Below are 20,478 nucleotides of genomic sequence, written 5' to 3' on the forward strand. Positions count from 1 at the left end.
ATTGTTAATATTTTAAGTGTTGATACAATATTTTTAACCATAGTTTTTCTATTTAACTATACAAATAATACAGCTTTGGCTTTTTCCAATATTACAAGTATAGTTTTATAGCTCTACATTATATTTATAAGATAAATTAATATATCAAAGTGCAAAAGGCCAAATGCAGAGGTGAGTCTAAATTCATGTAAAAGAATCTAAAATGATGGAATATACACAGTCTTCCCACCTCTTATCCAGACTAGATCCCTTACTAATGTGTAACTTATACCCTTTTTACTCATTGCCTCTAAATTTGGTCCTCTGCGTTAAGGTTAAAATGGTGTAACTTTTATATCACAGAGATGATAAGAAGGTATACATTATGCCATCTCTGATTCTCGTAGATTAATTTATACTTGGTTTTGAATTTTGGCCAGTGAGCAGTGTACACTTTGGCAGATGCCCTTGGGTTGTTGACAGCATATTTCCTATTTGTTAAAATCAAAAATAAAATGTGACAGATATGGGAATTTCCTTCAATATACTGGAAAACCTTACTGAATTAAGTTTAAGTATCCTATGAGTTCACTGTATTAAAATGCAAATGTATCCCCCTGGTTATTCAAGATCTCAGCCTTTTGAAACTTTGCCATCAGGAGAGGATTTTTGTCTGCTGACCACTTGTTATGTGAGGAAAAGATCAGAGGGCCAAACTGTATAAATGAGTGACTCAGAAAGTCATGGGTGTGGCAATTCTGAGCTAATAGCTTTTAACTTGTGACCACAGAAAAACCCCTTGGTGGGGTTTGAAGGACTGACTCCTACCAGAGTCCTTGTTGCAATTGGAATGATCTCTGGTAAGCTTATTAATGTGCATGTAGGTTTTTATTGTTTTTAATGTTTTCTCTGTAATACTTTCACCTTAAGAGTGAATGCGCTTGCTTAGGAAAAGGTGGTAACTTATAACTGTGAAGAGTTATGCTATTTATAGCCTCTGAGGAGAAAAGCAAAGCAGGCTGCTCAGGCAGTCTGACTTGCTGGGGAATTTACAGTACCGCCTGGAACTGTCCACTTTGGACATACCCTGGTCAGGAGGGAGAGAAACATGTATCTCTATTCAAGATAGGTGATCACTGGGGGCCAGAAGCCTTGGAAAGGGTACCCTTGGGAAAACCATAGAGGGGGAATACAGGTGCAGGTGTCCTGAGCTGTGACATAAATAAACTGGACTTTTCTGTTTTCTTTTCTTTTCTTTCCTCCAGAAATTCCCATTTGCTAGGTAGTTATTTCTAGTTCAGTGTAGCTCTGAACCTGAGAGAAAGTGAGCCGGTATGGACCGGTACGGCGTACTGGTAAGAACCTGCACCAGCTCGTATGAGGCCCACCGCTTTAATGTCCTTGCCCCTTTTGCCTCCCCCATTGGCAGCCCTGCTGGTAGGGTCCATACTGGCAGGACCACAGACAGGGGAGGCAAAAGGGGCAGGGACATTAAAGTTGCTGCGCCCTCCCCCCCCATCAGTGGCCCCTGATGGGGGGGAGGGGAGAAACAGCAACATTAAAGTGCTGCCATGGCAAAGGACCCTGCAGCGCTATAACGTCCCTGCCCTTCCCCCCCGACTCGGCCGCCGATAGGTGGGAGGGGGGGCAAAGGGAACAACTGCCTCGGGGCCAGCGATTTAAAAGGGCCTGGGGCTCTGGCCCTTTAAATCACCACTGCAGCCCAGGACGATGTGGGCCAGGCAGCCTGGAAGGGCTGGCTGGGGGATGCTTAGCCTCAGCCCTGCCCCTTCTGCCCAAGGCCTCTCCCCTTCCGGGGGCTGGCCCCGGCCCCATACCAGTAAGCGTCTGTAGTTACTTTCACCCCTGGGGAAAGGGAAGGCAGGAATAGTGACAGGAAGATCTGGTGTTATTTGTGGAGATGAAGCAGAAAATATGCAATCCATTTGTGAGAGTAAGTCAGTTGTGCAAGAACAATTCCAAACTCCAGAAAGAGGATTGCTCAACAGCATTTTGAACATTAGGGAGCTAAAAACACCTAAATTCCTTTTGTCTCAGAATTCCTTGCAGAAGGAATAGTAATTTAGGGGATAGCTGAGTTTCCATGATACCACTGCCAGAAAAATATTCTTGAGCGTTGGTGCATTTTGTAAAGAGTTGCTGAAATGACAATAGAGCACAATGATCTTGACTAGGCTGTGTGTACTGGATGTGAGCTAATTAGTGAGGGATACTATTCTTTTTAATTTGTGATATAACTATATCATAGACCTAGTAGTTGCCATTAAAATGTCAGAAATTGTCACAGTGTAGTGTAATAGCACTCAGTTTAAGAACTCCAATCCCATAGTATTGGGTGTGGTGTATGAAATAAAACCCGATGTGTAGATAGAAACAACTGTAGTTACTGTGTGAGATTTATTTTACAAACATAGTCCCTAATTCTGTAAACATTTATGTATCTGAGTACCTTGAAGAATCTGAGTGAACTCAACCCAGTGGTATCTAATGAGACTAGTCATATAATTAATGTGACTCATGTGCATATGTTTTCTGATTGGGGCCAATGTTTGTAATAATAATTAAAAAAATAGAAATCCCACTAGATGTGGCAACAGAGCAGGGATCCCTATAATGCACTTTGCATGCTCATTTCAATAAAGACGTATTTTAAAAGTACACAGAACTACCTGCTATACAGGAGTCGTGCACTGTCTATGAATAGGAGTTATTTAAGTTAAGGGCCCATATTTGCACAACAACAAATGGGTTTAAACCACTTATCAACAACTTTGGGCTTGAAATTAGACAAAGGTTTCTAACCATCGAAAGAGTGAAGTTCTGGAATAGCCTTCCAAGGGAAGCAGTCTGGGCAAAAAACCTAACTTGTTTCAAGACTAAGCTTGATAAGTTTATGGAGGGGAGGGGATGGGATCTGAGGTTACCTACAATGGCATATGGCCCATCGGCTACTGCTATTACCATTTTTTTTAAGAATCTAAAGCGGCGTCTTTTGTTTTTCTTTATAACAAATCGGAGCCCTAGTGCTGATACAGGGGCACAAAGATCTATCATGAGCGAGCAATTGAAGAAATAGTGACAAACAAGGAGGACTTGAAGTGTCTATTTCCAGCCCTGGATCTTCTGAGAGGTTACTTAGGAAGAAGTCCTATGCAGCAGTCACAGCTGACAAGGCTTGAGCTTCTGGGTAAGACTCCTCCCAATGGAAGCATTATTCTAGGATGCATTGGCACAGATATGTGATTCAGTTGTACTACACAGGGGAAATAGACACGTGCTGCTTGGAATTTTGTTGTTGGGACTCTCTTGTTAAAATCTTTAGAATTCTTGACAGCACAATTGAAAGCTGTGATACACCTGCCAGATAAGAGAGAATTTTGATGTCAGTTTTTAGTCCTACAGTGAAATGGGAATTTTTCTGGAAATGGTTTGGAATTAGGAAGAGGTGTAGGGAATGGGATAGCATAGTAGATGTTTCTTTATTCCAACCTGCTAGTAAGCCTGTGACACTTCTGCAATGAAAATATACATTTTGCAGATTTTCTGCACTGGGTTTCACATTATGCTAAAGTGTTGCAGCCTCCTGGTAAAGCTTCTGATCAATTTAGGGTTTGGAATGGTGAATTTTAAAGGCATCACTGAACTTTTCCAGGTAAATAATACAGTGAAACATCTCCCCAATATATTTTACTTAGGTTCTGAACAGGGCTATCCTGGATAGCCACACACTTGTTTTACCTGTGGCTCCACAGAGCATTTTAGTGTGGGCTGTGGTGTGAGGAAGGGCATGCACTGTGGTTCTAATGCACACAAGGCTGAGGACTGCAGGGACTTCACTAGATGCAATATGTGTGGGAAAAGTGGTAGTTCCCAGAGGCCTGGCACAATAGGGGAAGAGGTCATTCCCAGTCTCACAAGTATCTTTCCTGGCACCAACCATCAGAGGATTCTAAGCAGCCCTGCAAAGCTTAATGAAGGCCCCATTTGAAGTGACAGTGCCTTTCTGCTTTTGGGGGAAGGACTTGCCTTGTTGTTTACTGATCCAGGATTGGGAAGAAATGAAAGAGCGGGAACCATTAAGAGTCAGGATGACACAGATGGGAACATGAACACTGGTAATGTGGGGCAGGCAGTCAGAGACAGGGAGGGGAAAAGAGAAACTGGGGAAGGAACATCCACAGGCATAATTGTTTTTTTTAGGAATCCCAATCACCTGGGAGGAATTGGCAGGCTACATGTATGGCAGACTCTGTAGTTGGGAAGCAGATTTTGATGTGCTCCGCTTCAGAAATGGGAGAGTTTTTCTTGAAATCAGACAGGGAATGAGGGATCCAAGGAGAGTGAAGGTGGTTACAACTATGTGAATCACACAGCATTGTCTGTTCCAACAGATAATTGTTTTTCTGTATTAGGTGCTGTTGCGGACAAGGAACAGCAGAAAGAGATGTTACAAGTGCTTTTATTGGGAGGAAAAGGCGGCAAAGGTTATAGAGTTTGATTAACTTGAGAAGGAACCATTAGAGTTAGGATCAGGATCTGGGGACTCAGGAGGCCCTCTCGTTGAGAATAATGAACCAGTTAACAAGAAGGTGACCTTATTTGATTCATAGGACCTGATACTTATGATGGTACAGGGTTACTGTTTTATACTTAAGCAATACGAGAACCGTGGCTGGGAAGGGTATTATTACCGGTGTCTGTTATTTTAGTGTGAGGTACTGTTGTATTACCATCTATGTTACCATAAGGGTCAGAAGCTGAGGAAAGGGTGGGTTGGTTGGTTGGTTTTCTTCCAAAAAAAGGGGAACTTCAGCTATCAGGAATTGGAGGCCTATTCCTCGATTGGACATGGATTATAAAATTTTGACTTCCATTCAAGCCAGGTAGGGGAAAATAGCAGGGAAATTATTGCAACCCAGTCAGTCTAATGCAGTTGAAAGTCATACAATGGCAGATCTTGTGTAAATTGTGGGAAGTATTTGAAAATGGGTGAACATGGTGACTGTGAGAATGGTAGGGTTATTGTGACAGTCCGCCCCTAGGGTCAAGGCAGCATGGGCTATCTGTCACAGTCCATAAAGCAGCCCTTCAGGGCAGGGCAGAGTGGCCTACCGACCAGAGTCTATAGCGCCACCCTTCGGTGCAAGGCAGTGTTGCCTAATGGCCAGAGTTTATAGCACTGGGGTGCCCCTTATGGGATGTGTCAGCACCCAATTCCACTGGGCCAGGGGCCTAACAGTGGCATAGCAGCTTGCCACTGACTCAGCAGGGGGCGTGGGGGTGTCCTACCAAAACACACTGAGTTTCCCCAGGGGAGGGGGAGGTACCACTCCATCACCCTCCCTGGGTCACCTCCTACCAGAGTCTGTGTTGGGGTTTCCCATGCAATGTGTTCAGCAGGGCCAGTCATCTCCAGGGTTTCCTCCAGTCACCAGGGTGCAGGCGAGCCATGGACGGCTTCAATTCCCAGTACAGTCAGAGGCTGTGGCTGGCTCTCTGTGGAAGCTTCCCAAGCAGGTCCTTCTCCTGTGGCCTCCAGCCCAGAATGAGCTGGTCTTCCTCCCTTTATACTACTAGAGCACTTGAAGCATGCCCAGTCTTGCCAGGGAGGCGGAACTTCCGCTGTCAATACCATGGGCTTAACCCTGTCTGGGCTAGTGCGGGGTAAGCAGACCCCATCACAGTTATGTTTTGGCCTTGGATCCAGCCAAAGCTTTTGATTGAGTGAAACTGCCTTACTTATGATTGGTCCCGTCTCAGTCTGGTATTCCTTCACAGATTCTTAATTGGCTACAGATTTTGTACAGATTTCATGCACTATGTATTCCTTTAGTAAATGGGTAAAGAATAGAGGCTATACAGATACATAGTGGGGTAAGGCAAGATTGTCCTTTGAGTCCATTGTTACATTCTTTTTCTTTGGGTCCTTTATTGTGGGCAGTCTGTGATATCAGGGGGTTCAGGTCTTAAATGCATGGTTTAAGGGGGAGATGACTTTTACTCTGTCAATGACTATTTTCACCCATGGATAATGTCACAGTGGTTCCAGGCAGTACAAAAGATATGGACTTTTTGACATCTTAAACATTTAGCAGCTGGAGTAGTGAAAAGCAAGGCTCTGTGGGTGAGGATTTTGAGGTGCTCTTTGTCTCATCCGGAGGAGTTGCAAATAATGAGTCCTGGGGTTATAGATATTCTAGGCCTAATCTTCTGTGGTGATTCACTTGCTGAGTTGAACTGGGAGAAGAAGTTTGCCTCCAGCCAGGTTAAGATGATTCAATGGGAGAGATAGACGGTGATGTTGGCAGAAAGGGTGGTGATAAGTAAAACATTCCTGTTATGTCTTTGTATTTACATGGCATGTGTGTATCCAGCCCTAGAAAATGGTAGGTCAAATTGACAGGGTTGTTTTTTCAGATGCTCTGGGGCAATAAATGTAACCTAGTGAAGAGATGCATAGTCTACATACCAGTTAAAAGAAGGGTAGAGGATGGTATTCTCTGATTATTTTTTTGATTATAGTGTTTTTGGTTTTTTTAAGTTTTCATAAGGTTCATGTGGTGAGATAGGAAATAGCCACTTCTTTTCGAGTATTCATGGGAAATGTCACAGGTAAAGAAATGGGGTAGCTGGTAGGGGGAAAAGGGATGCAGCCCATAAAAAACATATTTTTTTTCCTGCAACAGCCCAGCAGGGTCCCTCTTGCATACAACTTGCATTAAGATGTATCTTCTGACATTTGGCAAATTCAGGCAACAGCATTCCAGTCTGGTGGCTCATAGTTAAGAAGAGCATTATGCCAAGGGGTTCTTAAGGAATATTTTTCAGAACACCATTTGGCAGTATTACTGAATTGTCCAGAAGATTGTCTCAGTGAGTGATTGCTGTACCTTTGAAATAAGAGTTCCCTTCACAGTGGCTGATATTTCATGGTACTTGGTATGTCAGAAGTAACTTTCAAGGGAAACACAGATAAAGGCTGCTGCCAGGAAGCCTGCTCTGGATCAGAGGAGACAATGGAACACATTTTATTATTCTGCTCCTTTATTGTCCTTTATTGAGCTAGGAGATGATGCTCGCAAAGCTGCAAGTCCCACTGTTATGTGGCGAGACTTATGAACAACTGGCTCTTGGATGTTTTCATGCACCACAGGATTCGGCATCTTCCTCGATAAGGAAGGTCAGACATTTGCAGCATATTTTCTTTGAGAAGCTGGCAGTTTTTAAGGCAGAGGTGTTGTACTTTGTGTCAAAGCTGCTGTTCAGACTGATTTTAGGCACAGAACAACTCACCTAAACCTCTAGCCCACACTATTTGTGCACTCATTCAATTGCTGACAATGGCAGAGAAAAAAAACCAGATGAGTTTGGTGGAGTGGTGGTCAGCATGGGGGTGGGGCTAGGATATCAAATTGACCTTTTACTTTTGAGAACAAAGAGTCTGGGGTGGGGTGGGTTTGGCTGGTCTCTTTTTGTATCCATGATTTGTCCTCATTGTGACTGTAATTTTGGAGTTTTTAAGTTTTTATTTAAACACACACATGCAAATAGAGTGAAACCCTGACCCCAGGATAGTCAACAGCACAGTGACTAGGACACTGCTGGCCTGGGAAGTGGGGAGCGGGGGCCCATGTTCAAATCATCATCTGAATTATATAGTGCCCTGGTGAATGCACTAACCACTGGGCTAGTGGCTATTCTGGGGTGGTCTCATATTTATCCCAAGCCAGAAAAGGAACATTTGTGAAATCTCAAGAACGTGTGAGGTATGAGAAAACCAAGTTTTACCTAGCTCTAGAAGGGATCTTGAGAAGTTCCCGAAGCTACACAAATATGCAGATAGGTAAGTTGATATAACCTAGGCATCTGAGCATCTGCAAGGAAATTAATTCCCAAACATGCAATGAGCCACTTCTTCTGCATTGCTCTTCAGGTTCAGTGTCATATCTGCCAGCAAAGTTTCTCCAGGAGCCTTGCTATTATATTTGTTTTACCTTCTCTAGAAAGGGTAAAATTGCAAAGGCATTAATGCTTGTCTCACCAGCATTATCTCCCACATTGATATTTGGCCAAAAATACGTTGGGTCTCCATCCTCCCTTTCATGCACTTTTTTTTTAAATGGCAACTGATGCAGGGATGAATTTTGAGTTTAACTCCCTTCCCCTAGGGAAATCCCCTCCCCCAACCCTTGCCTAATTACATGTCCTAGTTCTCTTATAGCTTCTATGACACCATCTTATTTGTGACTGGGTGGACAAGTTGAACAACTGTCTTCTGGAGAGCATACTATTGGTATGGATTATATTCAGAGTACAGTAAGAGCCAGATCCAAATCCCTCTCAAATAATAGGAATCTTTCCATAGACTTCAGTGGGCTTTAGAGCAGTGCCTAAGTACCTGGTGTCCTCATTCTTTACGGAGACTAAGCATGCTACTTCCATTGCTATCTCCATGTTCTTTTATTCCAGCTTTGCAGGACACAGACCTGCAAACTACACATGTATCTGCTTCTCCTGTACTGCAGCATTATATTCTGCCACTGTGTCAACAGGATATCTTTACTTCCTTTTTTAGTGTGACAATTTGACAAATATCATTTATTGTTGGTCTTAAGAAACATCAGGAAGTAACTCAAATAAATTTGTTATGCTGGAAGATTCTAATGGATTCCATTAAGTGAATCTTTGATCCAAAGACAATCACAGACCTTGCTAAAGCATTCTTTCAAACTCAAAGGAAGAAATAATTAAGCCCCTTTATGTAGTGAGACAGCTGGAAACAATGGAGGCTATTCCTTATCTCACATTGCTAGACCTGAGTGGAACTATTCCAGGCAGTTTAACAGGGATTTCCCTGACTGAAAATGCAGGGACTCTGAGTATGGTGTGCAGGCTGTGGGTGTTAAGAGGAGAGAGCCTGGAGAAGAAACCTTGAGAGGAGGCTGAGATATGGAGCTTCTTGGGTACACGCTCTCTGGAGGGGCACCGGGGGATTCCGGAGCAAGGAAACTGCAGGCTGTTTGTTTCTACTGTGCTCAGGGAAACAGGACATTGTGTATGTTCTTTGCAAATAAACACAATTACACCAAAGAAATACCTGATTCATATTAACATTTTTTCCTCTTAACCTGTAAGGCCATGAATATTGGCTAGCCCCTCGGGCCAAAGGGGCAACAATATCATGCTTGTCTCTCTTCACCATAATATATGCTTCCAAATGGGATTACTCTATATAATAACTTTTACTGATTAAAAGCTAAAATGAATTTCATATTTTCCCAATTACTACATCAGAAATAGTTTAATATAATTTCAATTTCTTACCTCTTCTATACAGTAATCACAAAAGTTAAAAAGTAGTAACTACTTTTATTCTAAAAGTTACAAATACTTCCACAATGAGAGTCACTTAAAGCCTTCTGGGAATTATTTACAGCAAGCTACATAAAGAATATCTGTTCAGGCTACGGTCAGAGGAAGTTTAGTATGTGTTAACACCCTACAAATATCTAACAATATGTCTGAGTTGCATGTGTGACTGAGGGGAAAGCAGACTTCTTTGTGTGTGAGGGAGACGCATACCATTTTAACGTAACATTTTAAATGTTTAAGCAAGCACAGAGTGCTGCTAGTTTAATTGTTGTAATACAAGTGCTTAATTTAACAAGTCAGTCAGTTCTTTTCTTTAGGATTATCATAAATAAGTTCTCCTCATAGTCTTCCCCCCCTCCTCTGTTTAGCGGACTGAACACACTGCTTTATTCTGCACAACTAAAGTTTTCCTAAGTCTCACTCTTGAAAAAACATCTATAACCTGTTCGTAATAAATCTTTTAAAGTCTAGCTTCATGGATGATGCCATAGTTAGCAAATGCTTTACTTATTCTGGCACTGAATAAATGAAAGAGCCTCAAATAGCTACAAGTGCTTCAGGTTGTGATTTTAAAAGTCAGAGGTGTTCCATTCAAAATATCCAAAATAAGGGCAACATTCTCCTTAGTGTGGAGAGCTATATAAAGTTCATAAAGAATTCTCATTGATATCCCTGGGATGTCTGCAAGTGGATAAAAGGCAGTACACTCAACAGCCATTCAGACTGTGGTAAAAATAACAAAAAATCCCAACCACCCAAAAAAACAAAACAAGCAAAAAACCTACAATATGACTCAGAGGAGAATTTTGCCTTTGAAAGAACAAAAAGGCATAATTCACATTTTTGTGTGTTGATTTTTTTTAATGCAAGCAACTCTATATACCTTCCAGGAGGATTAATTTATTACTATTAAAAAGTATTGGTAATTACTCAAAGCCTACACAGTGTAGTCATCAAACTGAATGGGAAGGAAAACCAATAAAATGGTATTATTTTGAGTGTTTGGTTCAAAATTAAAGCTGACCCCTCTGTATGTAATGCCATAATCCCAGCCCTTGCACTCCTGGAACACGAGAGGGAAAGTCACAGCACGGCTATCAGCAGTGAGGCCATAGCTCCCACTATTTCCCCCTATATGACCTGGGTCTTTGTGACCTGGGTTCCAATGTAGAAGCAATGGAGCAGTGATGAGGGAAATAACACATGCTTTTATCTTTACAAAGAGCATAGAAACTGTCACCATGTCAGAGGCGCTGCCCCCTGGAAATATTTTGCTTGTTATAGCACACAAGTGGTGATTTCTCCCTCTGTGTGCTTTTTAGGGTGACCAGATGTCCTGATTTTTGGGTCTTTTTCTTATATAGGCTCCTATTACCCCCCACTCCCCGTCCGGATTTTTCACACTTGCTGTCTGGTCACCCTAGTGCTTTTTGATGCAAATCCCCAAAAGGGATTGGAAAGGTGAGTCTGTGGTTTTTCTTCTCCTGCAGCACCAGTCGAAGGAACTAGCCAGCTTCAGAGAGGGGAGCAAAATGCTACAACCCAATGGATGGCGCAATGTGTGATCTCCCTTTATGCTCTCTGAGCACCGGCCTCCACAAGTGACCTCTCAGATAGCATGGCTCTGCATTGTTGCCTGCTTAGGGCAGTGGTTAAATGCTACAATCTAGTCCTAAAATATCAGCATCCTGATAGGAAACCAAAATGTAAAAGGACAGAGTGGGACGTATTTTCCTTTTTTCTATAACACGTCATCTTAATTTGGCTTGAAAGTATGTTAAATAGGGGGGAAATGTACAAATAAAGGGCCAGTCCCTGGCTAGCATAAATCAGCACAGCTTTATAAATCATAATGGAGCTAAACTAATTTACGCCAGCTAGATCTGTCTGGTAACTTATTTTTAGTTAATTAGTTCATTTTAGGCAGTTTAAACCCTATTGTCCCCTATGCAGGCTACTCCCAGATAGTGGAAAGGCAACTCCAAAGTTCATTTCAGAGTTTACTACACATCCTTTCACAGGGTAGTTGGGAGATGACCCCATGGAGGATACGCAAATGCTTATTTCTCCATAAACTGCAGCTCCTTGGAGACTCGCTGACTCCGAACTGCCAATGGTTTTTTCCATTATGCTATCCCCTTTTCTGCAACAGGGGGCTCCTCTGCTAGATGCTTTCCTTGTAACATCCCCTGTAATAGGCTTCCCACACACAGAAGAAGCACCTAAGTAAATTAATCTGGAGTGGTTGAATATTCATTCATTTGGTAGAGATTTCACCAGATATATTTTACTGGAGCAAGACATGATTTTTACATCTCCTAATATTGGCCACTACCTTCATAAAAATCCACTCCTTTCCTTTTTATTAACAAACACACAGCTGGTTTCAAACAACCCAAAGATCTCTAGTATTTCCGTACAGAAAAGTTCCGCTTGACTAAACATTTGCCTTCCAGTTCTCCTAGTCACAATGACTTATCTGAGTTCTTCTCTCATTATTTTTTATGATTACTATTTAAGGCTCATGTTCAAGAGTAACCTTGGTTTGATGACTGAATCCAAACAATCCTCTAGGCATCCAGTTGAGGTAAGAAATACCATTATTTTGACCATGGTGATTTTTTACTATTTTCCTGCAAGGCAACCCAATAACGTGCTTGCAGGAGAGAGGAAAGAATGAGAATCTTCCTGTAGATTATAATTCCTAAAGCTAAAGATATGGAAGATGTTTGAACTTTGACCTGAGATCCAGTGTAGAATCAGTGGAGCAGGCCAAGGATTTTACATGTTGATATGTCAGGGTTCAGCCTAAGAAATAAAGTGTTAAATAAAGTGTTAAATATGTAATTCTTTCTTTAAGTCTATTATATATTCATTTCTTTTTTAAAATGAAATTGTCAATTATGCAGCTCCCTGAGGGCTAAGTAAATGCACCAGTACCACAAAAAAAATCCATATAAAGAGAAACAGTTATTGAAAAATCTTACAGAGGACAATCTTGTGCCATCACCACTATGTTCTTCTTTTGGGTCAGGGAGCTGGTTTGAGATCACAATGTTAGTCTACAGGTCCCATGGAGCCTGACTAGCTACAGGAAAATTAAGCACCAAGCCTGTGGATCCCTGTGAATACCTACTCCTTTGCACTGCCCTCTAAGACATTCTGATAAAATGTCTCCCTCTGGAGCTGTGCCACCATGGTCTCCTGCTCTGCTTATGTCCTCCCCTACTTTAAGAGGTCAGACTGTATAGTTTCCAGCTGAATCCATGTGAATATGTTGTTGGGGTTGGAGGAGCAATAAGCAAAGTAGCTCCCTCGCTCAGTACCCCCATGCCTAAAATGTAACACACCCATTCTATACCTACAGATCATCATCTGTGTGCTGTTTAATGTGGAAGAGCCTTTATGGGCTCAAACACCAGCCCTGGATTTGGTGGCACCTTTTTTTCCTTTTGGGAGACCTTTCTGCACTGGATGGGAGCTTCTGGTCTAAGATTATGAGCTTTCTTCTCTCTGCAGTCCTGGTGATTAAATGTATAGCTGAAGCATTCCTTTACAAATTCTTCTTGTGACTAAAACACAACAGGTTGGCTCGCCTCCTCTCACAGGAAAATGCTTAGAAGGGGATCACGGGGAGTAAATCTCTCTCATGGAGATGGAGTTCCTCACCATTGTTATATATGGGAAAGGTGGGGGCAATGGTTTCTCCACAGCATAATACAGGCACATGGAGGTCCTGTGCCTCTATAGCTTCTCTGGCCCCCATGGTGGCCCTTTTCTCTGGGCATGGCTGCTCCTGGTGGGAGTGCAATTGGAAAAACAATGCAATCTCAGACTGGATTATCAGCTGGTGGTGGAGAAACAATATGCACATTCTATCACCTCCCAGGCCTGCCATTGGCCTGACCACTCCCGTCTTCATCTGTACAAACTGTCTTCTCCACCTGTCTGGTGTCTGGACCCACGGGGCACCAGGAAGGAAAGAAAGGATCCTGTTTAAGCAGCTGAACTCTTCAGTGCAGGAGGGGGGAATTCTCTGCATAGGAGAACTCCTCTGCATGCACATCTCAGTGGAAGGATCTTCCCCTAAAAGTTTAGATGGTGGGTTGGATTATCCTTCATTGTCTATAAGACTGAGTAATTAAGGAGCTATAAAAGGGGAAAACATGATTCATTTTAAACATTAAGGGATATACCAATTAAAATCTAATAATGGAGGCATTTTCATACTTCCTTACATATATTTGTGTTTCGTGTTCAATTTCTTCCTTGTTAACAGGCCTAATCTTTATCTGAGCCAGTAGCTTCCTTTAAAAACAATGAGGAGTCCAGTGGCACCTTAAAGACTAACAGATTTATTTGGGAATAAGCTTTCATGGATAAAATTATGCCCAAATAAATCTGTTAGTTTTTAAGGTGTCACCAGACTCCTCGTTGTTTTTGTGGATACAGACTAACATGGCTACCTCATGATACTTAGCTTCCTTTAGTTATTGCTTAAGGTTCTAGGAATATTACAGTTCACAGAAATTCATAAAACAATCTAAGCAAGGTGTCTCCCCTCCCCCCCAAATAAAACACAACATTAATCCATGAATAAATGGAATGCAGGGAAATGCAATAAAGATAAATTTAACAAGAAAGAGACACAAGAAGCTCTATTAAGGGGAAAATATTGTGCTGAGGAGAGATGCCACAAGAATAAGATATGTTTCTAGCTACCATTATTCTATAAATTGTTCAAATAGAACAGAAATAAAATTATCAGAGAGGCTCTCGAGCTGCCTTGGCATGAACACTGCTCTTTTCATACTATAGTTATAATTCATTTATTTTCCTCCTTTTTAATATATAGATTCATAGAATCTGAGGTCAGAAGGGACCATTTTGATCATCTAGTCTGACCTCCTACATAACACAGGCTGTAGAGTCTCACTCAGTAATTCCAGCATCGAGCCCATCATTTCTATTTGAGCTATAACAGGTCTTTTAAAAAGATATCTAGTCTTGCTTTAAGGAGATGGAGAGGAGCCCTAACCAGTTCATTTTAGTTGGTAAGGATAAATAAAACTATTTTTCAGTAAGAGTATGGTAAAACCCATTCTTAAAAAATTGCAGAAATATTTGCCATACAAAAAGTCCTACACCGCCTACCGATATAAATAATGTATGTCACTGTCCCGATACCACAGCTGTAGATCCAAGGGGTTGGAGAGACCTTGGGAATACTGTCTCAAGAGCTGCTGAAGACTGAGCATGTCACCAAGGAATGGTTTGGGGAGAAAAGTTGTAAACAAGTGCTGCACTTAGAGCCCTCCACGCAGGGGGAACAGCAGCAGCAGTGATTGAGATTCTGCTACTAAGCAGTAGCATTATTTCACAACAAGCTCATTTGTACTTAAGAGAGATTCCAGTAAGAAATGAGTTATACATATTGCAGCTTGCTATTATAAATAGCTGCGAGCCCTGAAATCTTTGCTCAGGTGAGTAATCCTTATGGAAGCAGTCTCGTTGACTTAAACGGGACTACTCAAGCACCAGCACTACTCAAATGAGTAAGGTTTGCAGGCTCAACCCTGATGGAGGTGAAAATAAGTAGATGAAAAAATAATTATCCAAAACCATTTCTGGTTATTTGTTATAAGAAAATAACCCTGATTGTTCCAGCTATGTCCTCATTAAATATTTACAGAAAAATCAAGGTCTTCTGTATATTTTTAGTTTATAAAGAGGCCATCTAGTAAACCCACTAAAAGTCCTTTATTAAAGAGGAAAAGAGCAAAGACACATTGTTGGTAAAGGAGGTGGTTACATTCAAGGCACAGATGAACTGGGCCATATTTCTTCTTAGATAGTTGGGGGTACCACATGTGGAATGAGGACCTCCAGAATCCATGCTAATTCATTCATGTGCTACTGTTTTGATTTTCTGTGGAATGGTAGTGAATGTATTATTTACAATGCTTTGACTTAAATGGTAACTTGTCAGTCTGTCTTAACTGAAGGAGCATCTCAGCAAATGAATTATGAGAATTCCTCTTCTGCTCCTCCCTTGCTCTTGGTGGGGATTAAGTTACTTCATACCTTTTCATGGAGCAGTTTACTTCCTGAAAATCCAAGCCAGCTACTCTGGCTGTCAGACAGGTGGGTGGAGACAGGGCTTCTCCCCACCCCAAACTTCTTTTCCCCCTCCCAGCTCACTTGACTGCAGTGGGATCCCCTACTCTTCTGCCTACATCTGGAGTCACAATCAGATCAGGGTGAAGCAGGGGAACAAGTGTGTGTGTGGAGGGGGGGAGGGGATCATGAGGGGTATGTCCCCTGACTTCCTTGTGCAACCAAGTAAAAGCTATGACAACCTATGCATTTTTTAATAAGGTTATAGACCATTTATTGCTGTGACTGGAAGACTGTGTATTTACAACAGAAAAAATCATTTGTATTTTGTACACTCTTTACCTTTGTGAATATCATCTGTGTGTGCCACATGATTATGCAACAGGGGGATTTAATCCCACTGAAATGGATGATTAACATGAAGACTTCAGTGCAAAATGTTCTGCTGGAAATTAGAACATCAATAGTGCTATTCAGCTAATAAGTGTTTGTTGGTTCCTTGGGGTGCAGTTTGTGAGAATTTGTGAACTCCTGAAAGGTTTCTATAAAACAAAGCAGATTCTATTGCATAAGAATGTTCAGATGCTGTATTATCTATGCTTACTATGGTCAAAAAAGAGGAAAAACATAGAAAGGTTTTATGAATTTTTTAAATCAAGTAAATGTTTCAAGATTGCATGTGAAAGCTCAGAACTTTCTGAATGCAAAAAGAGGTTGTAAACCATATCTTCTGTTTGTTCAGTGAAATGTGATTTTTGTTTGCTTTGTGGAAACATTACTGTATAGAGCAAATGTACTTGGCATATGTATGCGCTCCAATATAATTGCCTCCTGGTAACCTTTGCTGTAGTTACACTTAGTTACAAAAAGCCAGATCATGGCATCACTTATTAAAAAGATTTCCCATTGTGCTCAATGAAAAGTGCTGTGTAAATACTGATTGTGCAGTATGACCTAAAGTGCCTTGACCTTTGGAACAAGTAACTAAGGTTGCCATTCCATTTTTTGTCAGGAAAATTCCTGTTAGACTCAGCCATTAATCTGATATTCACAAACCACTTGACAATATTACCATCCACCCACTGTAGTAAAAGGCAGGACTAACTTTCAAAATCACCTTGCAATTTGTTTTTTAAAAGCCTACAATAAAATCATACAGTAAATAATTTTGACAGATTCGGTGATGCTGAATCACCTCCCAATGATGTTTATTCACCTTTCTCACTCCTTCTTCCTTTCCAATTAAAATAAATAATGATGCCTCTTTTAACCCTTCAACATATGCATAGTTCTGAAACACTATAAGAATCTCATCCATCAAGTTAGGCATCTGTTCTGCTTCTCTGTCTTAATATTCTAAATAAGCCAGTATGCACATTCTAGATACAGGAATCTCATTAATACTTTTACTTATGAACATTTTAATTCCAATACTAAAAATATAAAGCAAAGAGGATACTATAAGATATATATTTATATTTATGCTAAATATTTCTGTCTTTGTGTATCACTAATTTTCACACAATTCTTAACTGACTCATTTCTCATCAGTGAAGGCTCTCTTGATACACATCATCCCTTCTTGTAGAAACACCTTCAGGAAAGGGATATGGGGGATGAACTCTCTTCCAGACATCACATCCCCATTATCCCATAGTAAGTGTTGGGTTTGTCCCCTTTGCAGAAAAGCCCATCGCTAAACACAGCAGAGACTAGGGGAGGTCCAAACCATCTGCGTGGGTGTCCTGTGCCTCTGCACTAGCTCAAATCCCGGGACCTTAGGGTACCTCTGCAGGTACCAGAGCCGAATGGGGGAATGGTTCTGTGGAGGTGACTAAGCGCCTTTTTCTCACAGCTGGAGAGAGTTTTGTGAACAGGGGCTCCCCTCCATTTATGTATCAATGGGGGAGTCAATCTGGGCCTTAATTGTGTTTAAACTGTGCCCGTGCTATTTTTTTTAGCTTGTGGAAAGAAATAATGCTCCTACATATTCATCTTGCATTTTGTGTCAATGGACATCTTGAGATAGATATTATGCATAGCATATTGGGAGTTGAGTTATCAAGCATCGTTTTTGTTTCACATGAATGGTGATTATTCTCTAGGTCAGAAATACTTCAACTGAACTATTCCTTTAATCTGAAGTCTTAAATCTTTTTCCAATTAAGGAGACATATATACTCAAATGGAGGACTAACAATAGCATATAAATTACTTTACTAGTATGCTTACTTTTTCCAGTGTGGAACTGAACATCATAAATGCTGTGTTTGTGTTAAAGCTTCACTCTTTGTATATATTTTAATGCTTGAAGTTGAAGAACTTAATACTATTAGGCCTTTCTTTCTCTATTGTTTTTTGTTGGCTACATTAAATGGCAAGCTGGTTATCTGGTACAAATTCCATTGAGTCCATCAGTAAGTCTTCATTATACAGTTCTCTGATGTCAGAAGAAGTTTTGACTTGGTAAAGATCAAGGGGCATATTTATGTTCAACTGATCTCTACCTAGATAATCTCTTCCATATGTAGATCTCTGCCACCTTTACAGAGAGGGCTCAATATGCTGCCTTTTCATTGATCCTAGACAGGATGTTCCATGGATTCAAGGAGTTGTGTGGGTTGAGAAGTTGGATGGACTGAGGGGTGTAGTACGTGGGGGATGCATATCATCCTATCTTTGCCAAGTGGAGATTCCACCATAAATACAGCCAAAGGATGTATTTCCTTTCCATAGCTCTCTCCTCTATGTTGGGAAAATCACCCTTTTAGGATGGTCCCAAGGGAAGCCAGAGACATGGGAATCTAATGGGGATATTGTAGAGCTACAGAGCTGGGCCAGATCAGAGGAGCAGGGCCTTTGTATGGATGACTCTTGACTCTTTTCCTTCTGGATCCCCCTGGATTTCAGGGTATTTACAGAGTGTGTAGACTAATCTCTCATTTTTTTTTGTTGGGGTACCATCCTTTCCCTGCCAACTCTGAATAAAGACTTTAGAAAGGGCCCTTAGTGAATAAGGGGCCATATTCTGATGTTACTGACATTTGTGTAATAGAAACGAGAATTTATGCCAACATACAGTATTACATTTTCTAAAAAAATGAACAGAATTCTAGGAAAAAATACTGCATAGGCATGCTAAAAACTGAATACTATTAATACTGAAATGCAGGCCCCTGAAATCAGTCTGAATTTAAGATGGAAGTACTCACCAAAGCTCATATAATCTGTGACTTTTAGAATGATGGAACCAAATACTCACAAAACAAATATAACTTTACAACCTATGGACCAGAATCTGCTACTCTTACTCATTCTGAGAAGTAATTTACTATCTGCATAATACTACTACTCAATGTAAGGATGGCAGATTCTGGCCCTTAAGAAGTTTTTTTGCATTCAAGCAGCGCTGTATATTGTATGGGAAGGCCATAATTGTACAGAATACTTCCAAAACATGCTTATTTTGGAAAATGCAAAATTCTCTACATTACCACCTTTTCTATCCCAGCATGTATTGTTATTTTTATACTGTTATTCGTAGAAGAATACTTTGTTCACACTTACAACTTTCCAGCTGCATTATACATGTTTGCACATCCATTGGGAAGTTTTTGAGATCCATTGGACAGGACAGTATTAAAGTCAATCTGAAAGAATACAAAACCATTATTAAAAATATACCTCAAATACCATAGGGAGCACAGAACAAAAATGTTAACACACCTGTGGTTAGTGGTAATTGAAAATAACTCAATGTATTTGTAAGAAACACTCTAACACCTATGAAAACAATTGAATCATTCTGACTCTCGTGTAAGAATCCTGCTTTGCATTTGTGATTTAAAAAAAAAACACGGAGAGTCAAAACCTAAAACTATTCTAAAATATTATTTATTTCAGACATATTCTCTAATTCAGTGGGTATTCCACAAAAATGTGCTGACATTTTTTAATATTACTCTAAAAGTACAAACATATTACAGTATTTCATATCCTTGGCATACAATTTACCAAGACACTCTCCCCTACAGGAATTACATAACAGATGCCAGGTGCAACTCATGCTGGCAGAGTAATATAAGCCTTTGCATCCTAAAAGACAATACAGTTAAACTCCCAACATGAACATGTTAAAGGTGATGTTTCAGTTGTCAGTATTATACTAAAGAAATGCACCTGTGATTTTAAACTGCACATTATGTGCCACAATATTTCTAGTAAACCATGTTGCAGTTCTATAGGCACTAAACTTATTTTTAAATATTAAAATACCATCATTTATATTTAGTGTAATACTTGCTAGACAGATAAGAAAGAAGAGATGCAAAGAGAAACAGAAAAAGAAAACAGTTTTGCTTTCATAGTTCCTACTGTGAATTATATCATGGAGATATTTTATTGGCCTTTCAGTTTTTGTGTAGTTTCTTTGACAGAATACTGTTGAAAATTATATAGTATGGATCAGACTTTGGCTAAGCTTTGGGTGGGTGAATAGCAGCCTTACAAGGACCCTTCCTTCCGTATGCACCTCCGATGCAGGAGTCAGTCAAAAATATGCAGAGGGACTGTTCCATAATAGTATCTCTTGAAACATAGGTCATCCCAAAAGGGGCACAGAAAGGTCGAGCCTCATTCCCCCCCTTAAACTCACACTGGCTTATAGAGCTAGCCAGCCACAGAAGGTAGCAAGGGAAGCAACTTCTGGGCATGCTGCCCTGGTGTGTTGGAGAACTCTGGAGGCAATCTGGACCTGCTGTTCCCACTGAGGTGGTGCAGTCCTGCACCACCTTCTGCATGGGGCAGTGCTATAAGGTACAATAAAGCTCTATCATTTGAAGCCCAGTTCAGCAAAGGACTTAAGCATGTGTTTAAGTCCCATGGAAGTCAACAAGCTGCTTCTTATTTGCAGTACAGCCCCCTTATGCCACTCTGGCAGTATAAAAAGGCCATATAATGTAATGCATAGTATAAAGATGCCTTAGGGTA

At 40.8% G+C, this 20,478-nt stretch overlaps 1 protein-coding gene across 2 annotated transcripts in view; it reads right to left on the bottom strand.

The window, feature by feature from the left end:
• GLRA3 (glycine receptor alpha 3) overlaps nucleotides 1-20,478 on the bottom strand; it is a 139,279-nt gene that overhangs the window by 38,788 nt on the left and 80,013 nt on the right. For both annotated transcript variants that reach the window (XM_045017389.1, XM_045017390.1), the window contains one exon: nucleotides 19,057-19,139. In XM_045017389.1, the coding sequence (XP_044873324.1) occupies nucleotides 19,057-19,139 (83 nt within the window). The remainder of the gene's footprint in view (nucleotides 1-19,056; nucleotides 19,140-20,478) is intronic.

Source organism: Mauremys mutica, chromosome 5, assembly GCF_020497125.1.
Source record: "Mauremys mutica isolate MM-2020 ecotype Southern chromosome 5, ASM2049712v1, whole genome shotgun sequence".
In the NCBI taxonomy this organism is placed as follows: domain Eukaryota; kingdom Metazoa; phylum Chordata; order Testudines; family Geoemydidae; genus Mauremys; species Mauremys mutica.